The sequence below is a fragment of the Pempheris klunzingeri genome, chromosome 4 (genome assembly GCF_042242105.1).
Source record: "Pempheris klunzingeri isolate RE-2024b chromosome 4, fPemKlu1.hap1, whole genome shotgun sequence".
Classification (NCBI taxonomy): Eukaryota; Metazoa; Chordata; class Actinopteri; order Acropomatiformes; family Pempheridae; genus Pempheris; species Pempheris klunzingeri.
The window spans coordinates 12,658,171-12,677,780 of NC_092015.1; the positions used below are offsets into that span (position 1 = coordinate 12,658,171).

The 19,610-nt window shown below is 40.0% G+C and overlaps 2 protein-coding genes across 3 annotated transcripts; one reads left to right on the forward strand and one right to left on the reverse strand.

The window, feature by feature from the left end:
• Positions 1 to 118: 118 nt before the first annotated feature.
• On the reverse strand, positions 119 to 10,918 carry tmprss13a (transmembrane serine protease 13a). The gene is made up of 13 exons (XM_070829494.1): positions 10,779 to 10,918; positions 7,245 to 7,419; positions 6,995 to 7,105; positions 6,300 to 6,464; positions 5,712 to 5,838; positions 5,047 to 5,142; positions 4,772 to 4,815; positions 3,731 to 3,893; positions 3,370 to 3,548; positions 2,468 to 2,566; positions 2,004 to 2,146; positions 1,738 to 1,890; positions 119 to 1,624 (listed from the first exon to the last, which is right to left on the reverse strand). The coding sequence occupies exons 1-13, from the start codon at positions 10,794 to 10,796 to the stop codon at positions 1,616 to 1,618; spliced, it is 1,482 nt and encodes a 493-aa protein (XP_070685595.1). The 5' UTR covers positions 10,797 to 10,918; the 3' UTR covers positions 119 to 1,615.
• Positions 10,919 to 14,788: 3,870 nt separating this feature from the next.
• On the forward strand, positions 14,789 to 19,610 carry il10ra (interleukin 10 receptor, alpha). 2 transcript variants are annotated; one of them, XM_070829491.1, is made up of 7 exons: positions 14,789 to 15,046; positions 15,652 to 15,775; positions 16,004 to 16,173; positions 16,299 to 16,444; positions 16,824 to 16,992; positions 17,508 to 17,626; positions 17,882 to 19,610. In XM_070829491.1, exons 1-7 carry the CDS (start codon positions 14,956 to 14,958, stop codon positions 18,812 to 18,814), a joined length of 1,752 nt encoding a protein of 583 aa, XP_070685592.1. In that variant the 5' UTR covers positions 14,789 to 14,955; the 3' UTR covers positions 18,815 to 19,610. The 2 variants fall into 2 exon arrangements, with proteins under 2 accessions (XP_070685592.1, XP_070685593.1); XM_070829492.1 differs by having other exon boundaries at positions 15,655 to 15,775.

Sequence of the window (19,610 nt, forward strand, 5' to 3'; positions counted from 1 at the left end):
CTCTCTCTCTCTCTCTTCACACACACACACACACACACTAAAGACCCCCATCGTCACGCCAGCCTTATGTGGTATGTGATTGTCATTGTGATAGTCCTTTGATTAATCAACGCCATCATAAGGACTTTCCTTGATCTTTATTTTGTATAATAATGTATAATATGCTCAGTGATCCCACACATTAGACCAATAGAAAACTCTGTTAGACACCATGGCAAATGCACATAAATACAACGCACAGATTAACACACAATGTAAAAAGAACAATTTCTGTAAAATGTCACAGTGTGAGTACAAGAGCTCACTAAGGGAGTCAAGGGTCACATTGCTTTTTTCTTCACAAAGTGAATACATAAAATGCCCTTTTCTATTTTAAAAGATAATGCCAGAGAATTTAAACCTGGGCCCCATTTTTATATATTTTAGGCTCGAGATGACCTGTAAGGCACAAATTGGTCCAGGTTGGAACTGGTCGAGTAGATCATCTCCGCCAGCAGCCAAAAGTAGGCGGTGAATCCTTTGGGGCAAATGCGCCAGATCAAAGTATGTTAAAAGTATGTTTTTGCTGCTCTGCCACGCTCAGGTTGTGTGTCTGACAACATTACAGACAGGATCATTTCAGAGACAGACCTGTAAGATCCTTGTTGTTTAACCAGAAACAGCTGTGATATCACCTGGTTCAAAGCTGCCAGACTCCATTGACAAAAAGAGTAATTTTACGTGAGAGTTGCTGGTCTAACGCTCTCTCAATCAGTTAGTTTGTTTGTGTTTTTGCGGGAAGGTTAGTTTGCATCCAATACAATATTTCTGTAACACGTAATAACATAAACAAACTGACCGATTTTTGTCAATGGAGTCTGGTGGATTTGAACTTTGATCTGGTGCAATCGCCCCGAAGGATTACATTGGAGCCATTACAGCCCATTCACCAGCTGTTCTCCACTGCCAGCAGACGCTATCTGCTGGACCAGTTCCAAAAGTTTTTGTACCTTCCAGTCATTTCAAACCAAAAATCTGTAAAAAAAAAAAAAAAAAGGTACAGCTTTAAAAATACAGATTTAATCCTTTAACATGGTAAACAATAGTCAACGTGTAAAAGCCTGAGATGTGTCCCTGAGAAAAAACACACCTCTACAATCATCAATCATTTTTATCATTCTCTAACCAATTAAGGAGATCACAGTAGAGTGGACTGTGTTTCATTGGCACAGAACACATAAGAGAAGGGCCAGCCATCTTTAAAGCTTGCTTAACATGCAGTTAAGCAGAAGTATCCTGTATGGCCGAGACACCAAAAGATAGAAGTACAAAATCAAGAATGCAAGACTGAAGCCAGTGCATCGATTAGCTTGTATCAATAATCAGGTTCAGGTGCTGTAATACACATAACTGCTGTGTGACAGGATAAGTATAGATGTCCTGTGTTTAAATTGTGCAATCTGTCACACTGCTACTCCCCATGAAACCTTTCATCCGTGTGTCTTTGGGTCAACAGTATTTCCTCATCAATTCGTTCTTCTATGTGTAAATCCATCCATCTCTCTGAGATGACTTCAAAGTGCAGGGTTCATCGGAGAAGGGGGAAAGTAGACCGCCAGCAGGAGACAAAGGGACGTCACGGCATCTGTAAGATGGAGAAAACCTGTGACCTACAGTAATTCTTATGCATCCTTATCATTGGGAAATCAAGCATGCTCTCCCACACTAGTTAAAATGTTTTCCTCCATTTATTCTTACCTGCATGTTGCTGTAGATCCAGGGCAGAACACTTCTGACTTTGGTGTAAACACCAGGCTTGTTTCTTTCACCACAACCAGCTCCCCAGCTGGTGATTCCCACCAGATACCAACGGCTCTGTCCCTGACACACTAGAGGTCCACCACTATCACCCTGGAAAATACAGCTCTTTCTCAGTCACCATAAGATTTACTCTAGCATTTGTTTGATGTTAAAAGTAGATTCATCGATAACTGTAAACCCATCCTTTGTTATCGACTGCTCACCTGACAGGAGTCTTTGCCTCCGGCCAGGTCGCCAGCACAGAGCATGTTCTTGGTCACGGCGCCTCCGTACACACTGGGGCTGTTACACACTCGTGTACTAATGATGTCCACAGTCACCTCCATCAGATCCCTGGAGACAGTGCCTGCATTGGAGTAAAAAATACACATTAATTTTTCTCTGAAAGATGCCAAAATAGTCGCTGAATAATAACAAGAGAATTAACTTATTGACTGCCATGACAACAGCTAGTCCACTGCCATTTCTGTTCATCTGCCATCAGCTCCAGTAAAGAGAGGCCAGATTAGTTATTCTCTGATGGATCATCCATGTTCCCTTCTGTTGTGTTTGGCCTGCCTGTACTTCTTCTGACGACTATCTGCCTGCTGTTTGACTGTTTTGACTGACTGCAGGCAGGAGACTGTTACATTTTTAGTGTACTACTGTACGTGGCTCCATATCTTACCTGATCCTGCCTCAGTGGTGCCAAAACCTGAGGTCCAGCATTTGGTTCCTTGGGGAAATTGCAGGTCAAAAGATGGCAGACAGGCTGGCTGAACTTTATCTGGATGACACAAAAGGACATATTTAAGTTTTACAAACACGCCAGCAATCCTGTGTGCTCCAAAGGCCAGTACTGTAGACAGATGCACACGCACACACACACACACACACACACACACACATACACTGGGCTTGGCAAATCTGATTACTAGTATGTGTGTGGACTCAGCACAGACTTTCAAAACTTTAGAGTCAACAGCAAGAGAAAACCATCTTCATGGTAGTCACTGTGTTTGTTTCAGCCTGTGACACAATGTTAGATTTTGGTTTATGTTTCATAAACAAAGCATTTATTAATGTATAGACCACCACTATACAATGACCAAATTCTGTTCATTCTCAGATATCACATCACTCTTTGACGCAATGGGAACCAAACTGTGGATTAATGTAACAATACTGAAATCAGTGAGTGACTGTCAGGAGTAATGTCCACAGGGCTGTTATTTTTCTCCATCCGCAGAGCAAAGACATTTCGAGAGGTTGCAGAAATTTAGTGACGTGTTCAAGGACATTTCAGCTGCAGAGTGAACATCTATTGACACAAGCTCTTGAACCCGGTTCAGGCAGCAGAGGGGCTGTTTCACGCATTTCAGTCGCCCACTAGGCCGCACTTTCATGATCACACTCTCCCTCTCACAACATGAACAGCTTTTGTTGCATCGTACAAGGCTTTCTTTCTTGTATATTCTCAAGCAGGGAGCAATAATATTGAAAGCCTTTCCTTACTTTTCTCTTGCTGGAAGGATTTCCACCATAACAGCTACCTAGGTACACATGTAAGAACCAATTTCTGACACTAACCATTGAAAAGAACTGGAGATGCAAGTATGAGCAGAGCGACATCCTGGTCATTAGTTTTGCTGTTGTAGTTCTCGTTCAGTATGATCTTCTTAACTTGGTAGGGTGTAGGTAGGTTGTCCAGAGACACCACTCCACCATACGCTTCCCAGTGCTCCGCCAAGAGAGCTAAGGAGTTGCTTCTTTGACATACAAAGAGACTATTCAGTGGAAAGCAATGGACTCAAGATTTAGTTTCACATATTATCAGATGAACTATATAAAATTCTACAGTTACAATCTATGAGTTCTGTTTAAACAAGAGTCTTGAGAGTCTAAAAATAAAAGATAAAGATTGCATATAGACATTTTCTGTGTCATTTACTTTGGGAAGCAGTGAGCAGCCGTTAGCACAAAATCAGGAGAGATCAGGACTCCTCCGCATACGTGGGATCCTCTGAAGTGGAGTGACAATTGCCAAGGCCACTGACCCGTCTTAGCTATACTGCCCCCAATGATCCGCGATGTAGACTGCTGCCGACCACAGTCTGGGAACGGAAGACAATGTGTGATGCTGTGCAATACCAAAGAAAAAGCTAAAACATCCTTTATATATGACTTGAGAAATAATTACATTAGATAATATTATTTGGTGAGTTTCAGTAAAATGGTGGCGAATAGAGTGATCATATTGTGGTACTGCTTTACAAAGCTCTGTTTTCTAAATCAGTGATTCTAAGACATTTTTTGACACATTTATTTTAACAGTGAAATATGGATCATTGCACTGAATATCAATATGTTTATTGTATATATAATTTTGCCATCTCACATGGTATAGATCGTGTGAATGTAGAAGATGTACATATTGTAAGCTGGTGTTTATGAAACACCAGCTTCCACTCATATACAATATGAACAGCAGCTGCTGTCATAGAAAGTGTCTGCATAGCTTTCAGGTAAGTGGTAGCCAGCAGGCACGATAGCGAAAGAGCACTGATAGCTTAGGTTAACATGACTGTTGTTGATCTGTTGTTGTTGGTTTTCTCTTGGTTGAAATTCAACCTTATCACCCCACTTCTTATATTATATAGGTTTTCTGAATTAAATTCAGATTAAAGATTCAAAGAAGGCAAGTAATGATTTCAGAGGATTTCCGAATGATCATAAACACAACAGTAATGTCAAGTGATATTGATCAAATACTATACATGCTTTGTTGCTGTCGTTGAAAAAGGTGTGAGAAATGGTAGAGAGAGAGAGAGAGAAAGAGAGAGAGAGAGACAGAGAGAGAAAGAGAGAGAGAGAGACAGAGAGAGAAAGAGAGGGAGAGAGAGAGAGAGAGAGAGAAAGAGAGAGAGAGAGAGAGTGCCATGTGTACATGTGTGTGACAGGACTTCACAGATAACAGATGGAGGCTCCTCACCGATACACTGCAGGGAGACAGTCTCCTGGTCTGGACAGGAAGCACTACGTAATGCCACAATGAGAAAAACATGTCAGTTAACATGAGAACATATATTAAACTAATGTGCTGCTTTTGTGATATTATTATAAAAGTAACATTATATGAAAAAATACGTCTGTGGGGGGCATTTTTTAAAATGTGTTTTCACATGACAAAAAATGAAATTGGAAAATTGAGAACTAAGCCTGAGTTGTGTATGAAACAGGGAGGGTAGAAAGGACTAAACTGCATACCTGACTTTTACACGACCCTGGATAGGCGAATGTGATCTGGAAATCATTGTTAAACCAATGGACTCCTGGGATTTCATTGGCTTGGTGGCATAAGACCTGTAGATAGAAAGAAGGGCAGTTCAGACAGCTGAATAGATAAACTTGCACATACAGAGACCATTTTGTCGAAATAATGCCATCTGATTGGGTCTGAAACCCTTCAGGTTCACACTGAGACACCTTGGAGAGATCCATGGAGAATCAATTCAACCCTGAATTCACAGCAGCAGGTGAGGAGAAATTAGATGGATCTCAAGTGGGCAAATTACAGGTTGGAGGCAGAAGTCCACATGTTTGCTAGCTGCTGTTGAAATTGGGTCTGGCAAAACTACTTCTTCATGAAGCCTGAGCGAGCTCTGAATGTTGATGGGGAATGGCAATAAGTATTTCGATGCTGGAGTGCTGATCCAAAATGGTTTTCAGCCTTCAGCAAAAATGCACCAATGTTCAGTACTATTTTATGTGTGCAGAGTGGAGTCTTTGAAATACAGTTATTGAATACAAATTAAATGGCAATTTTTGTAATTAGTAATGTAATCCATTGGATTACAAAAGTTTGCTAGTATGTGTGTCGTTTAGCGCTCTTTGTGTAAAGTTAGCTTTGGGTTAGAGTGATGATTCTTTACTTTCTGAATCCCAGCTGAGTGCAGGTCTGGTCGGCGTAGCTCTGGTCCCAGCTTGTAAAGCACACAGGTAGGAAACGACCATCTTGAGATGTCCTAACCTGCAGGCTGCTGTCTTTGCCAAACCTCACTGGGGAAGACAGGAAGAAGAAAGCAGACAACTTAAATGGTGTCTCTTTAGTGCGTTATGCCTAACACAATGTGACAGTAATGTGGAGTCTTCGGCCTGTGTGCTGCTGCTGTTGCAGCAACAATTACAGTGAAAGCAAAAATCAAATATGAAATAAGCTCGACAAATGCCAATATGCTGCTGTGTGCACTTTCTTTCTGCTTTCTTCGTTTCACATTATATAATTCCCTGATACTGAAGTCCAAAATTTTCACAGAATTTTAAATCATAGAATATTATCCCCATTATCAAACCCATGAATGAGAATTGAACATGAGGTTCCTCCACCAATTTTTTTCATTTTGAGTGCATCCCTTTGGCTGTCAAGCACCTGTCCATCCTTCTCGGCCATCTGTCCTTGTATTAGTCTCGTTCTGGTAAGGTCTGTGTGTGTGTGTCTGTGTGTGAACGTGCCCACCCACCACAGTTTGTTTCGTCAGTGCCTAGTTGGCAGTCTCTTATTGCATCACATTGGACAGTATTGTTGGGGCAGGTGTCGAACTTTGGCAAAGATGGATTTTCACTCTCGTCATCATAATCGTCATTGTAGAAGAACGCTCCTGTTGCCAGCCGGGTGCCATAACGAACTGTCGTTGGGGAAAAGTGGGTAGTAATGAGTGTGGGTAAGAAGGGTGCGCCATCATTGTTATAGTTAACTAAAACTGAATTGGAGCTAAAACCAAAAGTAGGCAGGAAATAACAGTAAAATTGAGCTTAAATGAATATGTCATCCCTGTCTACGTCACTTAACGAATATCAGCAACTGTTTTAAAAATGTTTAATCTCTTATAACTACTTCATGTATCCTAAGGTAATCCACTTCCCACAAATGCTTCTGTCTATTTTCATACTGATCATATGCCTCAGCCTTAACTAAATAAATACTAACATGAAACATCTGTTGCTAAACTCCAACTTACAACCCTTTAAAACTATGTCTTATTACCAAACAAAAATAAAAGAGCAATAAAATCGGCTGTCATCAGATCCACAATGGCACAGGAAACATCGTGACTAACATGTAATTTGCATGTGGTTACAATAGCCCTAAATAAACTACAGTTGCAAATAAATATTAATGACAATGTTCAGTGATCTGTATGAGTAAACAGTGTACCTCCAAGCCAGATGGCCAGTGCCAGCAGAGCGAGTACCAATAAGGTTCCCCCTGACCCTCCGTAACACTGGGCATTATTGTCGCAGCATCTCCTCCTCTTACTGCTAGGGGCTGTACACAAACAGTACACAAACATATACACGAACACACATTAATAATCCTTGCAGCGACTTTCTCCCAGTTTGTTTTGCTTGTACACCTGCATCCATGTTATTCCCTGGAAAATCTGAGAGCCACGGATATCACTCACGTATGCTTGACCGTGTGACTTGAGGAACAACCACAGGGGGTGGGTACTGGGGGATGTAATGAGGCTGGCTGGGAGGTGTCAGGCCTGGACCCACGCCGTACACCACCTCCTCATAGGACTTGAGGGGGGGCTGGGTGTGCACGGCAACAGAGTAATAAGGAGGAGGGGGTTCGTTCTATGAGGACAAGACAGACAAGACAGGAAAAGTAAATAGCTAGAATTAGTCGTTATATAGATAAAATTGCGCATTGTAATAACAAACAAAATGATTTGGCCATTATTGTGTCATATATTTCCCTGAGAAACAAGACACCATGCTATATTTAATAGGGGTAATAATATCAGTAGATAAACAGACAATAGATAGGGAGGCAAATCACTTGCTTGTTTTTGGTTGTCAAGACTGAGCACGTAGACCATTGTCCACAATGCAATCCTTGCGCCATTATCAAGCTTATGTTTAACTCCACACATGGGTAACAGCCTGACACACAAAGACACAATTGGTGTACCCTGGCAACAGTGTTTCAAGAATCAAGGTTTTACAGTTCATTTCCTCGTTTTTCTATTCAATCTATCTCCCCTTTCCTTTTTTGACTTACAGCTCCCAGTAGCCACAACGAGTACTTCAAACAAAGGATTTAATCAGAATTTGATTTTTTGGGACAGGTGGGATAACATCTGCTCACAAATGAGAAGTAACAGGGGTGAGGAAGGTGACTGAAACTCAGGTTTTGATAGGAAGCAGTGGCAAGAGTGCTTTCACTCAACTGATTAATGCTCCATCATGAGCTCACAAGTGACTCATAGAAACAGATCAATAGATTAGTCAGACTCTCTCCCTGGTTAAACAATAGCCTGAGTAATAGCCAAATCTCTCTGTCTCTGTGTATCGCTGTTTTCCCACCACAATGGCAGGGACAACTTTCAACGTTCAAACAATCTTCACTTCCTGCTTAACTGAACATGGTTGACGTTTAGCTAATGCAAACTAGGATGTTGAGTCAGAAAATACATAGATAAAAAAAGGTCAAGGAGAGCCAGTGTTTAGGCAAAGGACTGATGAATTAGTTAATGTTAGAAATAAGTTGAAGTGATCTTGTGATTTTGGGAAATAGATTTATTTCTTAGTGAGCGTTAGCTGAGAGGGTTGATACCTCTCTTGTGTTGTTATGCTAACTAACTATGTAGCCAGAGTGCAGTAACTAGATGTCCTGGTTTGTCTGGGACTGTCCCAGTTTCAAGCTGGGTGTCCCGACTCCCAACAATTATCTCTAAAACATTAAAATGTCCCAGTTTTCAACATTGATTGCCAAGTTGTTCCAGTTTTCCCCACAGTTGGAATAATAATTATGATATTATACTTGTTTTTAGCAGTTACATAAGAAGTTGATCGTTTTCTGTCCCTCTCATTAGCATAAACAAAGCAGCGTGCATCTGATTGGTCGGTACTTGTGTAAATCATTCATTGTGGCATTGTCAAGGCTATTGCTAAGCTATGACACTTTCTGACAGTCACTTTAACGGCTAGCTGTCATGCTGAGGAGAAAGTGGCCTTTTCTAATAAGCTTCAGGAGGCTTAATTCTTACTTAGGAAAGTATCTAATGAGAACACCTATGGTGCATGCATAAGCGCATGCATGTGTTCTTGTATAAACGTGCAGAACATTTAAGGATCAGGGTTTGGGGGATTTGAAAATATGGTTACCTTAAGCTATGGCTAGCAGCAAGCTTACTTAGCTCAATACAAAGACTGCAAACAGGGGAAACAGCAAGTCTGGGTCTGCCCAAAGCCACAAAAGTCAACACACCAACACCTCTAAAGCACAATGACTTCTCAAAGGATTGATAACCCCCAAAAAATAGAGCACAGGTGCCCTCTTGGATGACGACTGATGAAGCATGATAGTGCCCTCTACGGTGGCTCACAGTACAAGATAACTTGATGAAGTGCCCTCTAGAGTGCCCTATAAATGAAGAAAGCACGATGCAGTGCCATTCAGGCTGCCCTACATGCTAGAAAAGTATTTGGAACTGTTTCGCCCTTAAAGCATAACAACTTCATGCTCACAAGTGCCTCACAGCAATCAAACTTTTTATTTTTTTCACCCTTTGCCCATCAGATAGGCTCAGATATTTAAGTCTGCCACGGCGTTACGTACACTGTGGTATGTGGAATGCAACTTGGGAACATAAAAGCTGAATGTTATGTGACTAAACTTGCTTGAGCACAATGTGGGCTGATCACATGTTTGCCAAACCATTCCAGTATCTAGGGAAAGTAATACAATGTAAAAGTTTGTCAGGGGTCTTTGCTATCTGTTCTGTTAATCCTACAAATCAAAAGAGAAATGGAACATTGTTATAGACAGCGGCTTCTGTGCGAGTACTTCAGAAGGATTTCTTTGTAATCAGCAGTTTGGCATGTACAGAGCCTTGCACTAAACTTCTGAAATCAGTCATTGGGTTAGTGTTTGTTACAATACAGTCAATCTAGTCTTGATTAGTGCAGCCTTGAGCAGTAACCAAACCAAATGTGATGGCTTCTCCATAGCTGCTGTGAGACTTCTTCACTCATCACTGTGGTCACACCTTCATAAATAGGGGGAAAAAAATGTCCTTTGTCAAAAAAAGAAAGGAATTAATCTATCGAGGTGAGAGGGCTATGGGTGGACTCTCTACAAAAGGTGTTTCATAAGACCATTTCTTTTGCATGCTGATCAAGTTTCAAAATAGGCCTATAGGCAGCATACACCCCACTTAATTGAAGTAAACTGACCAAGCTGAAATAGGTGGAGGAGCAGGTTCATCATATTTCCCAGCAGAGTGCACTTGGATCATCTTGCATAGTTTGTCTATCAGCCATTATCATGGAAAAATACTAGAAAAATTAAAAGATTAGGTCTTCACCTGACATCTAAAAGGTCAATATTTCACTCAAACAATGACTATGACCATATAATGTTACAAAGCTAAACTAAAGTGTCACTTTGTGTTTTGGTTGTCTTGTCTGTCAGGCTTAAAAAGAAATTATGGTACAGGTACATGTTGTGTCTCTTAAGAACAATACTGATCTGAGATTTTTAGGTGTTCCACTCTGGGGTGGAAAATATCTACTACTTCTTATCCCAATAAAACAATTAAAAAACCCACTGGATCATCTAAAAATCTTGCTCATGAAAAGCTGGATATACACAGTACACTATAAAAAATGACTTTCAAAAAAGAAAAACAGAATTACAATACCAGGTAAACAGGTGGCAGGTTGAAACTAACACTCTCTGACTTCAGCCTATAATCCCTGCAATGAACAGCAGGTTTATGGAGACCACACAGGTTTACAGACAAATCAACACACTGAAACTCAAATAGAGCCAATAAAGAAGCAGATAAACAGAACAAGGACCACCATTCAGTCTGAGTAACAGGTGAGCATTGATTAAGGAGGAAGTTTGAATATTGATTGGAGGAAGATAGTCGTCGTTTGTCAGGAGTTTTTGCTAATACAACAGAGAAGACAAAGGAAGAACCTACCGGGTCATGCTTTGCCATCGGACTCAGGGCAGCAGAGAGTGGAAAGTGGAGGTGAGAGCAGGTGGGTGGAGCTTTTTCACATCCAGGCGTTTACTCAGTTACAGAGCAGTGATTAGAGCATGGTGGTGCCACATTAAACACCTCTTCGTCCCTCTCTGTTTTCTTCTCTTCTCCTTTCTACTCTATTGTGTGTTTGTCACTGACCTTCATCCAAGCAAGCAGGTAGGTCTGCCTCCCCCCTCCTTGTCTAACACCTCCCACCTGTAGCCTCCATCATTCTCTCAACCCTTCATTCTTCTCCTCACAGAGACGGGCGTGTTCTGTGCACCAGTTTCCCACCTGCCCGACCGGTTTCGTGGTAGCCAGCGTCTGTCAAAGCTTGTTTCACAGTGTGAAGCTCCTTTACGGCTCAAATGACACCAGCTGAGCTGTCAGGGCCCTGAACCAAAATGTCCTCCTCTCCACAGAGAATGACAGAAAGAAGCTGAGACAGAATGGTTTTCACTTACAATTAAACTCTTCATATTTCAGTTTAAGGCCGTATGTTTTATCTGTAGATTTTACATCACACTAAGCTCACAGGCAGTATAAGTAAATGCTGGAGGAAAAGGGAGGAAATAAAATGAATGATTAATGTGTGTCCACATTTGTAAATGCAATGCTATTTTTAAAATGCTATTTGGGTGTCTTCATGAGCCTGTCTGTGAATTTCAGGCAATATCTTAGCTGTCCCTACAGTGGTAACTTTGTGCACACTGATCTCACGTTTTGGAAACTTTTGGAGCTATCTTCCTAAAATTTCTTTGTCCACCTCTGCATTCACTTTTACATTCACTTTCTAAATACTCTTGGCTTCCTCTCTCAAACCTTAATGTTTCCCCAATTTCCCTTCCAATTTCAGAGATCCAATCAGTAACCACTGTTGTTTTCTGCATAATGTCTGGTTGATCCCTACTTGTCAGGGTACTTGCCCCATAAGGCTTATCCTTTGCTGCGTATCCCCTTTGTAAGCTTTCCACTGCTTACAAAAGTTGCTTCTCGATGTATGCTTTTCCTGCGTCTTTCACTCTGGCACAATATGTTGGACTTATAGGGAACAATATAGCTTGACAGCGCGGTGTGATCGCCTGCATACAGCATACTAAACAACAAAACTTTGAATATAGGGCATTTTGGTGGCCTCGTGATCTAAAATGCACACCACATAACCACAATGTCCCAGATTTGAACCTGACTGAAAGCCTTCCTGGAACCCTCTACCCCCATCTCTGCCCACTATTTGTCACAAATGTGTGCTGTAACACAAATAAAGGTTAAGAAAAGAAAAAAAAAAATTCTACTGTTACCGAAATACTGAATGATACAGAGTTTATGAGAAGCAGCTCGAGATAGATAAAAAGGTGTTAACATATGTAACACAACTAGGGGGTGATATTGTATACAGTCTCTACCTGTGTGCATGTAGCCACTGGGCACTCCTCACAGAGCAAGTGACTTGTCAGAGAAAAGTCCCCCATCAACACCAAAACAATCTGACATTTAAGTGAAGCTCCCACAGGTCAGATTTACTCAGCATCTATCTGTCTGCCTGCAAGAGAGAAACCAAAAGGCAACACTGACATAAAGGTCCATGGTTTTTGTGTTTGCTTTTACCAGGAACAAAAACTTACACAGTCACATGTCAAGAGGAGGTGTGAATCACAGAGTGAAACTGAGGTCACATATCTGGCTACAGTTAAGAGAAATGTGTTTTCTCTGAAATGCATTTCGATAAAAAGTAGAACAGCTTTAAATAATGAGTTCCTCCATGTAGAATAAGAGGGAATAGAGAAACTACTGATTTTAAGACATTTATGTTGTGTTGAAACAGCTTCACACTAAAACAGATTAAAAAAGGCCCTTTGATACACTTAGCATGTGATACCAGAAGGAAGCTAAGGAAACACGTTTGACAGCTCCTGGTAAACCTCTTTCCAACAACATGTAGCAAAATAAAAACATTGTTGAGCTTGGTATGTTACTAAATGACTGAGATATGATAAATTGTCATGAGGCTGAGATACATTTGGGTTTAGATAATTCAAACTTCTTCCAGTACTTGCAGCTGAAATCTGTTCTGCACAACTGCACTTTTATTTAATTTTAATTTTAGTTCTTTCTATTCTGTTGTTTTTCTATATTGTAAACTGCAGCTGGACGGAGTCCAGGAAAAAGTTCCCCACGGGGAAAATAAAGTACATCTTATCTTATCTTAACTGTGCTTTGGATTGACTGGCACTTTTACACACAAATTGTGGTCCTGCCCAGTGATAACAAGATTTTGGGTAAATGTGCAAGCTTTTTTTTGCACTAAATATTGGTAGAAATTTCCCATAATTCACAACAATGATTTTCCTGGGAAGTAAGATAGATGGAGTTACCTCTAAAGGATTAAAAGATAAGAATTAAAATAGCACCGGATTGGATTAGCCTTTCTGAGAAGGAGAAAAAAACAAAGTAAAGCAAACAATCACCAACTGAGTGACTTTTCTTCCTGAACATCCTGATGCATTCCTGTTTTGTGTAGAAATACTTCAGGCCTGCTAACAACTTATCAATGCAGTTTCAGTGGGACTCATTTTAAACATTAGGTTAGCGTGCAAAAAAATAAGTTAAAAAAAGGCAAAATGTGCAAAAGAGTGAAAATGTAATGTAAACAAAAGATAAGAGTGAGATAGTTGATTCAACAGTAAACATCTCTTTAGGTTTTGGGCAATTGTGTTATAAATCCATCTTGTTATTTCACATTTATTACATAGTCGTATCCAGCAGATGCAGGAGGTAAATGCAGATGTATGTGTGAAATCATAAGGCCTTGCTTAAACGCTATCTAACAGAAGTACTAACGGTAATTGCATTGAGTGGTGACTGGTAATGTCACACTTTAGTAATTAGCCAACTACTTCTAGGTAATGGTAAAAGGGCAATTCGTAATTTCATATAGACACCCACAATAATCTTTATTATCAAATCAAAAATGTGTGTAAATGGATAACTGACAAAATGTTAAACTAGTGTGCTTGTGGGAGAGATAGAGACGGTTCCAAGACCACTGTGGTTTGAGACCATAGATAGAGGTAGCTGATAGGTTTTTGTAAAGGTCATGGCTCTCTTAATGTCACTTTGGTTCACATGAGTTTACTTACTTCCTTGTAAAGTATGTTAAGCCACTACGGGAAAGAAAGATTTAAATTCAAGCTTCAAAACCTGCACACTAGTAGTATATTATTATCATTATTATTAACATTATTATTATTATTATTATTAGTCGTAGTAGTAGGTAGTAGTAGCAGTAATGTAGAGGAATTATACTGTATGTCTCTGATGCATATAAAATCATAGCTTATGTCTATTGATAAATCAAGTAATGGCTTGTATTTTAAGAAATTATTAATTCACCACCATCTCTATCATTACTCTTTCAAAAAGAAAAACACCTGCAATGGTGCCGACCACAACTGAGCTTTTACAGACAGGAAACGTTGCAAATACATACAGAAGAGTAGTCAAAAAGGTGCAAACTTAACAGAGGCAAACAAGAACAGTCTGCTACTGGTTCAATCTTTTTTAGAAGGAAAACCATGGAAATTTGAACAATACAAATTCTCTTTAAAAAGACCAGAAAGCCTCTCTTATTTAACTAAAACAATTAAAAGCAGCATAAGGGGGATCCCTAAACACTTCCCTTTTTTTGTCTCTGAGCCAAACAAAAAAAAGAAAAACAGCCCACAATAGCAGTTCACTGTACATCATTGACCTGCTGAGAGCACGGAAAGGGGAAAAGAAAAAGCAAAATAGGAAGGAAAAGGGCTGAGAGAGAGAGAGGTGGGGGAACTGGCAGCAGCGTCATTTATGTAGTCGCAACAGGAAACGCATCATCTTGTGGGAGTTGAGCAAGGGAGGAAGGTCGTTCACAATGTAAATTAAGGCAAAATCAAGCTGCTTCTTCTTATTTCTTCCACAGATGAACGGTCACCACATCAGCGCTGGAACAGCTGCTTCCCTCTTGTCAACATCTATCAACACTTCATGTAAATCTGAATTGTTGAGCTCAAGACATGTTTCTACAATCTGATTAGCCTCACTGGTGGCTGGAATAAGGGACTTTATTGGCAGATACTGTGTGGATTATGACTGAATGAGGATACCACTCCAGATACCAGAAATGGATGTGAGGAATATGACACCAATGCTTGTCTTCCTGATTTTCTTCATGAGCTGTGTGTCAGGTAATTAACACATTTTATGACAATGTATTTTACGTCTGATTGTTTTTATAGTTTTATTTAATCTTATTTCTACTATGGTTATCCTAACAATGATTTTTGATTATCATTATGGATTTGTTACAGACACCAGTTTATGTGAAAGTAGATGAAATACAGGAAATCTTTAAAAATGTAGGTGTCAGGGGGGAAAAAAAGAATTTTATAGAAAATTTATCACATATATGATTTCACTCAGTTTCCAATCTGATAAGTAAATATGACAAATGTGAAAAAGTCTGTTCCGTCCACAAAACCCCCAAAATGTCATTATCATCAGAGATCCCATAAATGATTTGTAAGATCAGTGTGTCTTTTCGTTAACCAGTTCCTTTTCACTTCCTGACCACATCCTTTGCAAATATTTTTTTGGGTTTTTTTTTTAGTAAAAAACTTTTAAAGCATTTGCTTAGCATGTCTAGACCAGGCTTATCATTTCACATGAATTTGATCAAAACAGTACAAATGTCTCCTTTCTCGCCTGAATAACATATATTTGAGTAAATATAAATGATTTTGTAATAATGCGCAGTGAATGTATGTCATAATCCCCCCCTTGTTATCTGCAGCAGGACTGGACGTCCCTCAGCCTGACAAACTGTTGGTGGATATTTGGGATGGGGATGTTGTGGTACATTGGAAGCATCCTTTGGACGCTCCCTCAAACCCCAAGTACAATGTAGAAATGGCAAAGTAAGTTTAACTACAAAATGTCAGTGTTAACATTTACAGTGTCTTGTTCTCCAGATTCCTATTATTTTGCAATTCAAATTTCTCAGCTTTGTTTTCCTCTTTACTGTATTATTTTTGTCCATTGATTCATATAATTTAAAATGAGATTTTAGCTAGATATTATTATGTTTTTTTTTTATCATCCACTGTTTCCATCCAGTTGCTGAGTGGTGTGTTTTCTGTCCTCAGGTACAATGGTGAATGGGCCATTGTGGCCAGTTGCACTGGGATCACAAACACCTACTGCGACCTCAGCAGCTTTATACATGACTATAGCAGTGCCTACAAGGTCAGAGTTCAGCTAGCCACAGAAGATGGCATGTCGGGGTGGAAAATGAAGAAATTCCTCCTAAATACAAGTACGCATAGCTATCATTCTGGTAGGACGTCAGTGTAATAGGGTTAAAACACTGTATTTGGGCTGGTTAAGTAATAATATAGGCCAACTATTAAGGTTTTTTCTAAACTTTTTCTCTTCCTATAGGTAAATTGCAGCATCCCTCTTTCACATTGTGGGCTACTTCCAGCACTCTAACGCTTCATGTTCACCAAAAACCCATTTTGAAAAAACTCTTTCCCTTTGGGTTCACCTACACCATCTACCTGGAGGAGAGAGGACAAGATAGTAAGGTGGGCATCAGAATTAGGTTTAAAGGCATAATAACAAACAAAAGAATAAATTGACAGACACACTGGACAAAAAAAAAAGTATTGAATGAATCAGTTCTACTAAAATGTGGCAGTATTTTCAATTATGTTCATAGGCATATTTTCCATGCATAAGACAAACTGTACAATTTTGTATGTGAGTATATGTTGTTTATGTTTTAAAAATCCTGATTAGGTCATGCTTAGGTGAATGATCCAATAAAATAAAAAATTTCAGCAGTCAATGTCATACTTATCTGCATCAACATCTAAACCTGACTCACCCCAGGCTATAGTGTACAATGCAGCCCCTATTGTACAATGCTTTGACCTGCATGGCATTTTGATTTTCACCTGATAGAATACCACTGCATACCTGAAAGACGAGATGGGGGAGGATCAGAGGACTAAGACTTTCAGTTCTCTCCATTGGGGGAGAGAATACTGCATCAGCATCAAGGTAGAGGCCAATGCAGCTCCCTCCTCCAGTGCTGTGTCTCCTAAACAGTGCCTGCTGCTGCCTGAGCAAGGTAAGAAAAACGACACACAGAGTGACCATGCACAGCGAAGAGACAGCAGCACTGAACAGCAATCAGACAAAATAATACATTACAATTACAATTACATTACAAAAAAAAAATTAGCTGGTGAGATTTAAAAAAAAAACATGAAGACAATCCATGAAAAGAAATACAGTGCCAGCTAATATTAGATGTGTATCAGTAGCTAATGGTTTATATGTGCCAATAATAAAATTAATGAGGTCCAATTGCTGCAAGCATGGCACATAACTACCAAAACAAATGTAACCTCTCATTGCATCGACCTCACATGCTTTATATTAATCAATAACTTATGGCAAAAAAGCATACTTTCTAAAATGTCACTCTAGTCCTTTTTAAACTTTATTTGAAGTTACTGAGAAAGGAAGATTGTATTGCAATATGATACAGGTTTAAATCTAGGACTTTGGGGAAAGTCTTTCACCAATAACTCCTATAAAACAAAATGAATTAAATCAATTCCCTGTTCTTGCTCTTTCCAGAATGGTTCATAACTGCTGTGTCATCCCTGTCTATTCTGGGTGTGCTAGCCATAATTGCTATCATGGCAGCCATCATCCGGTGTTACCTGAGACGTCCAGAGAAAACACCTGCTGCATTGGTAAGTACATTAAACCACAGAATTACTGTTGGGATGATTTACAGTTATGCAGTCTTGTACTGTCATCTATGTGGAAAACCAAATGTTGTCAAGGCGGTGAAAAGAAAAAGCAAAAGATCACAGTTGCAAATACCTCATCACATTCTTGATATTAGCACTGCTGACATGGTTCAGCTGGTCTTAAGTAACTTTGCTCCTAAAAGTGACTTTATAACAATGAATAATACAAAAGTCTTTTCTCTCTTCTCAACCCAGAAATGCCCTGCTAGTGGCTGGCTTCCACTGTCTGTTGGAGAGGCAACTATGGAAGTTGTTACAGACAAAGGATGGTTCCTGTCCAGTTACAGAACAGAAGTAAAAAACTGTGTCAAAGTCCCAGTGACCCACATTACAATAACACAAGACAATGAAGAGGAAGACAGGAGGACAAGCATGGACAGTGGGGTCAGCGTGAATTCAAGCTCTGTTACAAACAGTGGAGGAAGTCCTCCGATGAGACAAGAGGACAGCGGCTTTGGGAGCTTGGGAGGACCAGAGAGCTCCACTAGCAGTCAGACAGTTTTCTCCCTGCAGGACAAGAGGAGTGATGGTGGCATCGCTAGAAAGAGGGAGGATAGTGGGTTGGGGCTGGGCTGCCAGCTTGATTCTTCTTCCATACATCTGAATGGACAGGCTAGTGGGTCTTCAACGGAGGCTATTGCTGGGGGTAATTATCGCAGCCAGAGCCCCTCCGCTGTTCAGATTCATGCCTGCGACGACGAGGAGGCGTTTAAACAGGTGCTTCCTGATTCAGTTTTGGCCAATGTGGTCACGGGCTACAGGGCTGGGCCTCAATCCTGTATCTGCTCAGGAGCAGGTCGGTGTACTTGGTGCCATAAACAAGGCCATTATGGAAAAGAAGTAATCAAACAATACAGAAGTCTGTGTATTGAAAATGGGCCACTGGGCAGCAAATGTGATTTTTTGGACTCCTACAAAAAGGGAATTACATTTTTAAGTTGTTCTGAAAAAACACAAATGGACACTGTCATTATAGATGACTTAGAAAGAACTTTTGAACAACTGGGGGACACCTTTCCCCTGCTGACAGCTCTATCACCGCTGCCTCTGTTGGAGGGAGGGCAGGACTTCAACATGAACAATGTGCGTCTCTCTCTCAGTGACATACAGCTGACTGATACACTGTGAAATGCATCAACGCTAATTATAAAATCATGCTGATGTAACCTGTCTGAGTGCTATATTGGAACAACATGCTAGCTTTTTCCACATGACACAACGCTTACATCATGAAGTACTGGTTAGTATTTGGGGTGTATAAATTCTCTGGCATTGAAAATATGACTGAAAAGGGGACAACTGTGAGAGGAAAACAGAGCAAAAACCAGACTGTTATTGAAATTAGGAAGGAAATAGAGGTAACCACACAGCTGCTGGCTGGTGATTGTTGGTTGAAGTCGCAGGAGCATTTAGAGATGGAGAATATAACGTCAGAGAGCTCATTCATCCAGGTCTCACTGGGCATATTTACAAGTGACTACAGCGCTGTACGCCGGAAGTGAAACTGGTGTAGGGAGCACTGCAGAGAAACGGTTTGACAGTTACACACTGTTGGGCATTTTGCGCCAACAATGATACCCCATGTAACGTACCCTTAAAGCTTCTGAAAAAAAAAGTTAAATATTAGACAAGTAAAACCTACGTGTGAACCATTTTTAAGCAGTCTTCCTTGTCAGCATTATTGTTTAATCATTTGTTGTGTATTGTAATTCCACAAATATATCAAGTGCTGTAAAACAAATGCCGAATTAATGAGCAAATATTCCTTTCCTCATTTTCAACGACATTCATAAATTTATTATCATTATAGTCTCAACTGCAGGACCGCCTTTCAGCTACTTCCCTGTTTAAAATATTTATAAGATATAGTTATTTATTGTTTATTACTGTGAGTATACTGTCTGTTCGTCTTTATGTTATTAAA

What these genes read in the sequence shown, in the direction of transcription:
- il10ra (XM_070829491.1), top strand. Translation starts at nt 14,956, where the DNA reads ATGAGGATACCACTCCAGATACCAGAAATGGATGTGAGGAATATGACA. An exon ending in GAAATTCCTCCTAAATACAA is followed by an intron (nt 16,174 to 16,298) that starts GTACGCATAGCT and finishes CTCTTCCTATAG; the next exon opens with GTAAATTGCAGCATCCCTCT. An exon ending in AGAAAACACCTGCTGCATTG is followed by an intron (nt 17,627 to 17,881) that starts GTAAGTACATTA and finishes TTCTCAACCCAG; the next exon opens with AAATGCCCTGCTAGTGGCTG.
- tmprss13a (XM_070829494.1), bottom strand. An exon ending in GCTGCTCACTGCTTCCCAAA is followed by an intron (nt 3,549 to 3,730) that starts GTAAATGACACA and finishes TGTATGTCAAAG; the next exon opens with AAGCAACTCCTTAGCTCTCT. An exon ending in CACCACTGAGGCAGGATCAG is followed by an intron (nt 2,147 to 2,467) that starts GTAAGATATGGA and finishes ACTCCAATGCAG; the next exon opens with GCACTGTCTCCAGGGATCTG.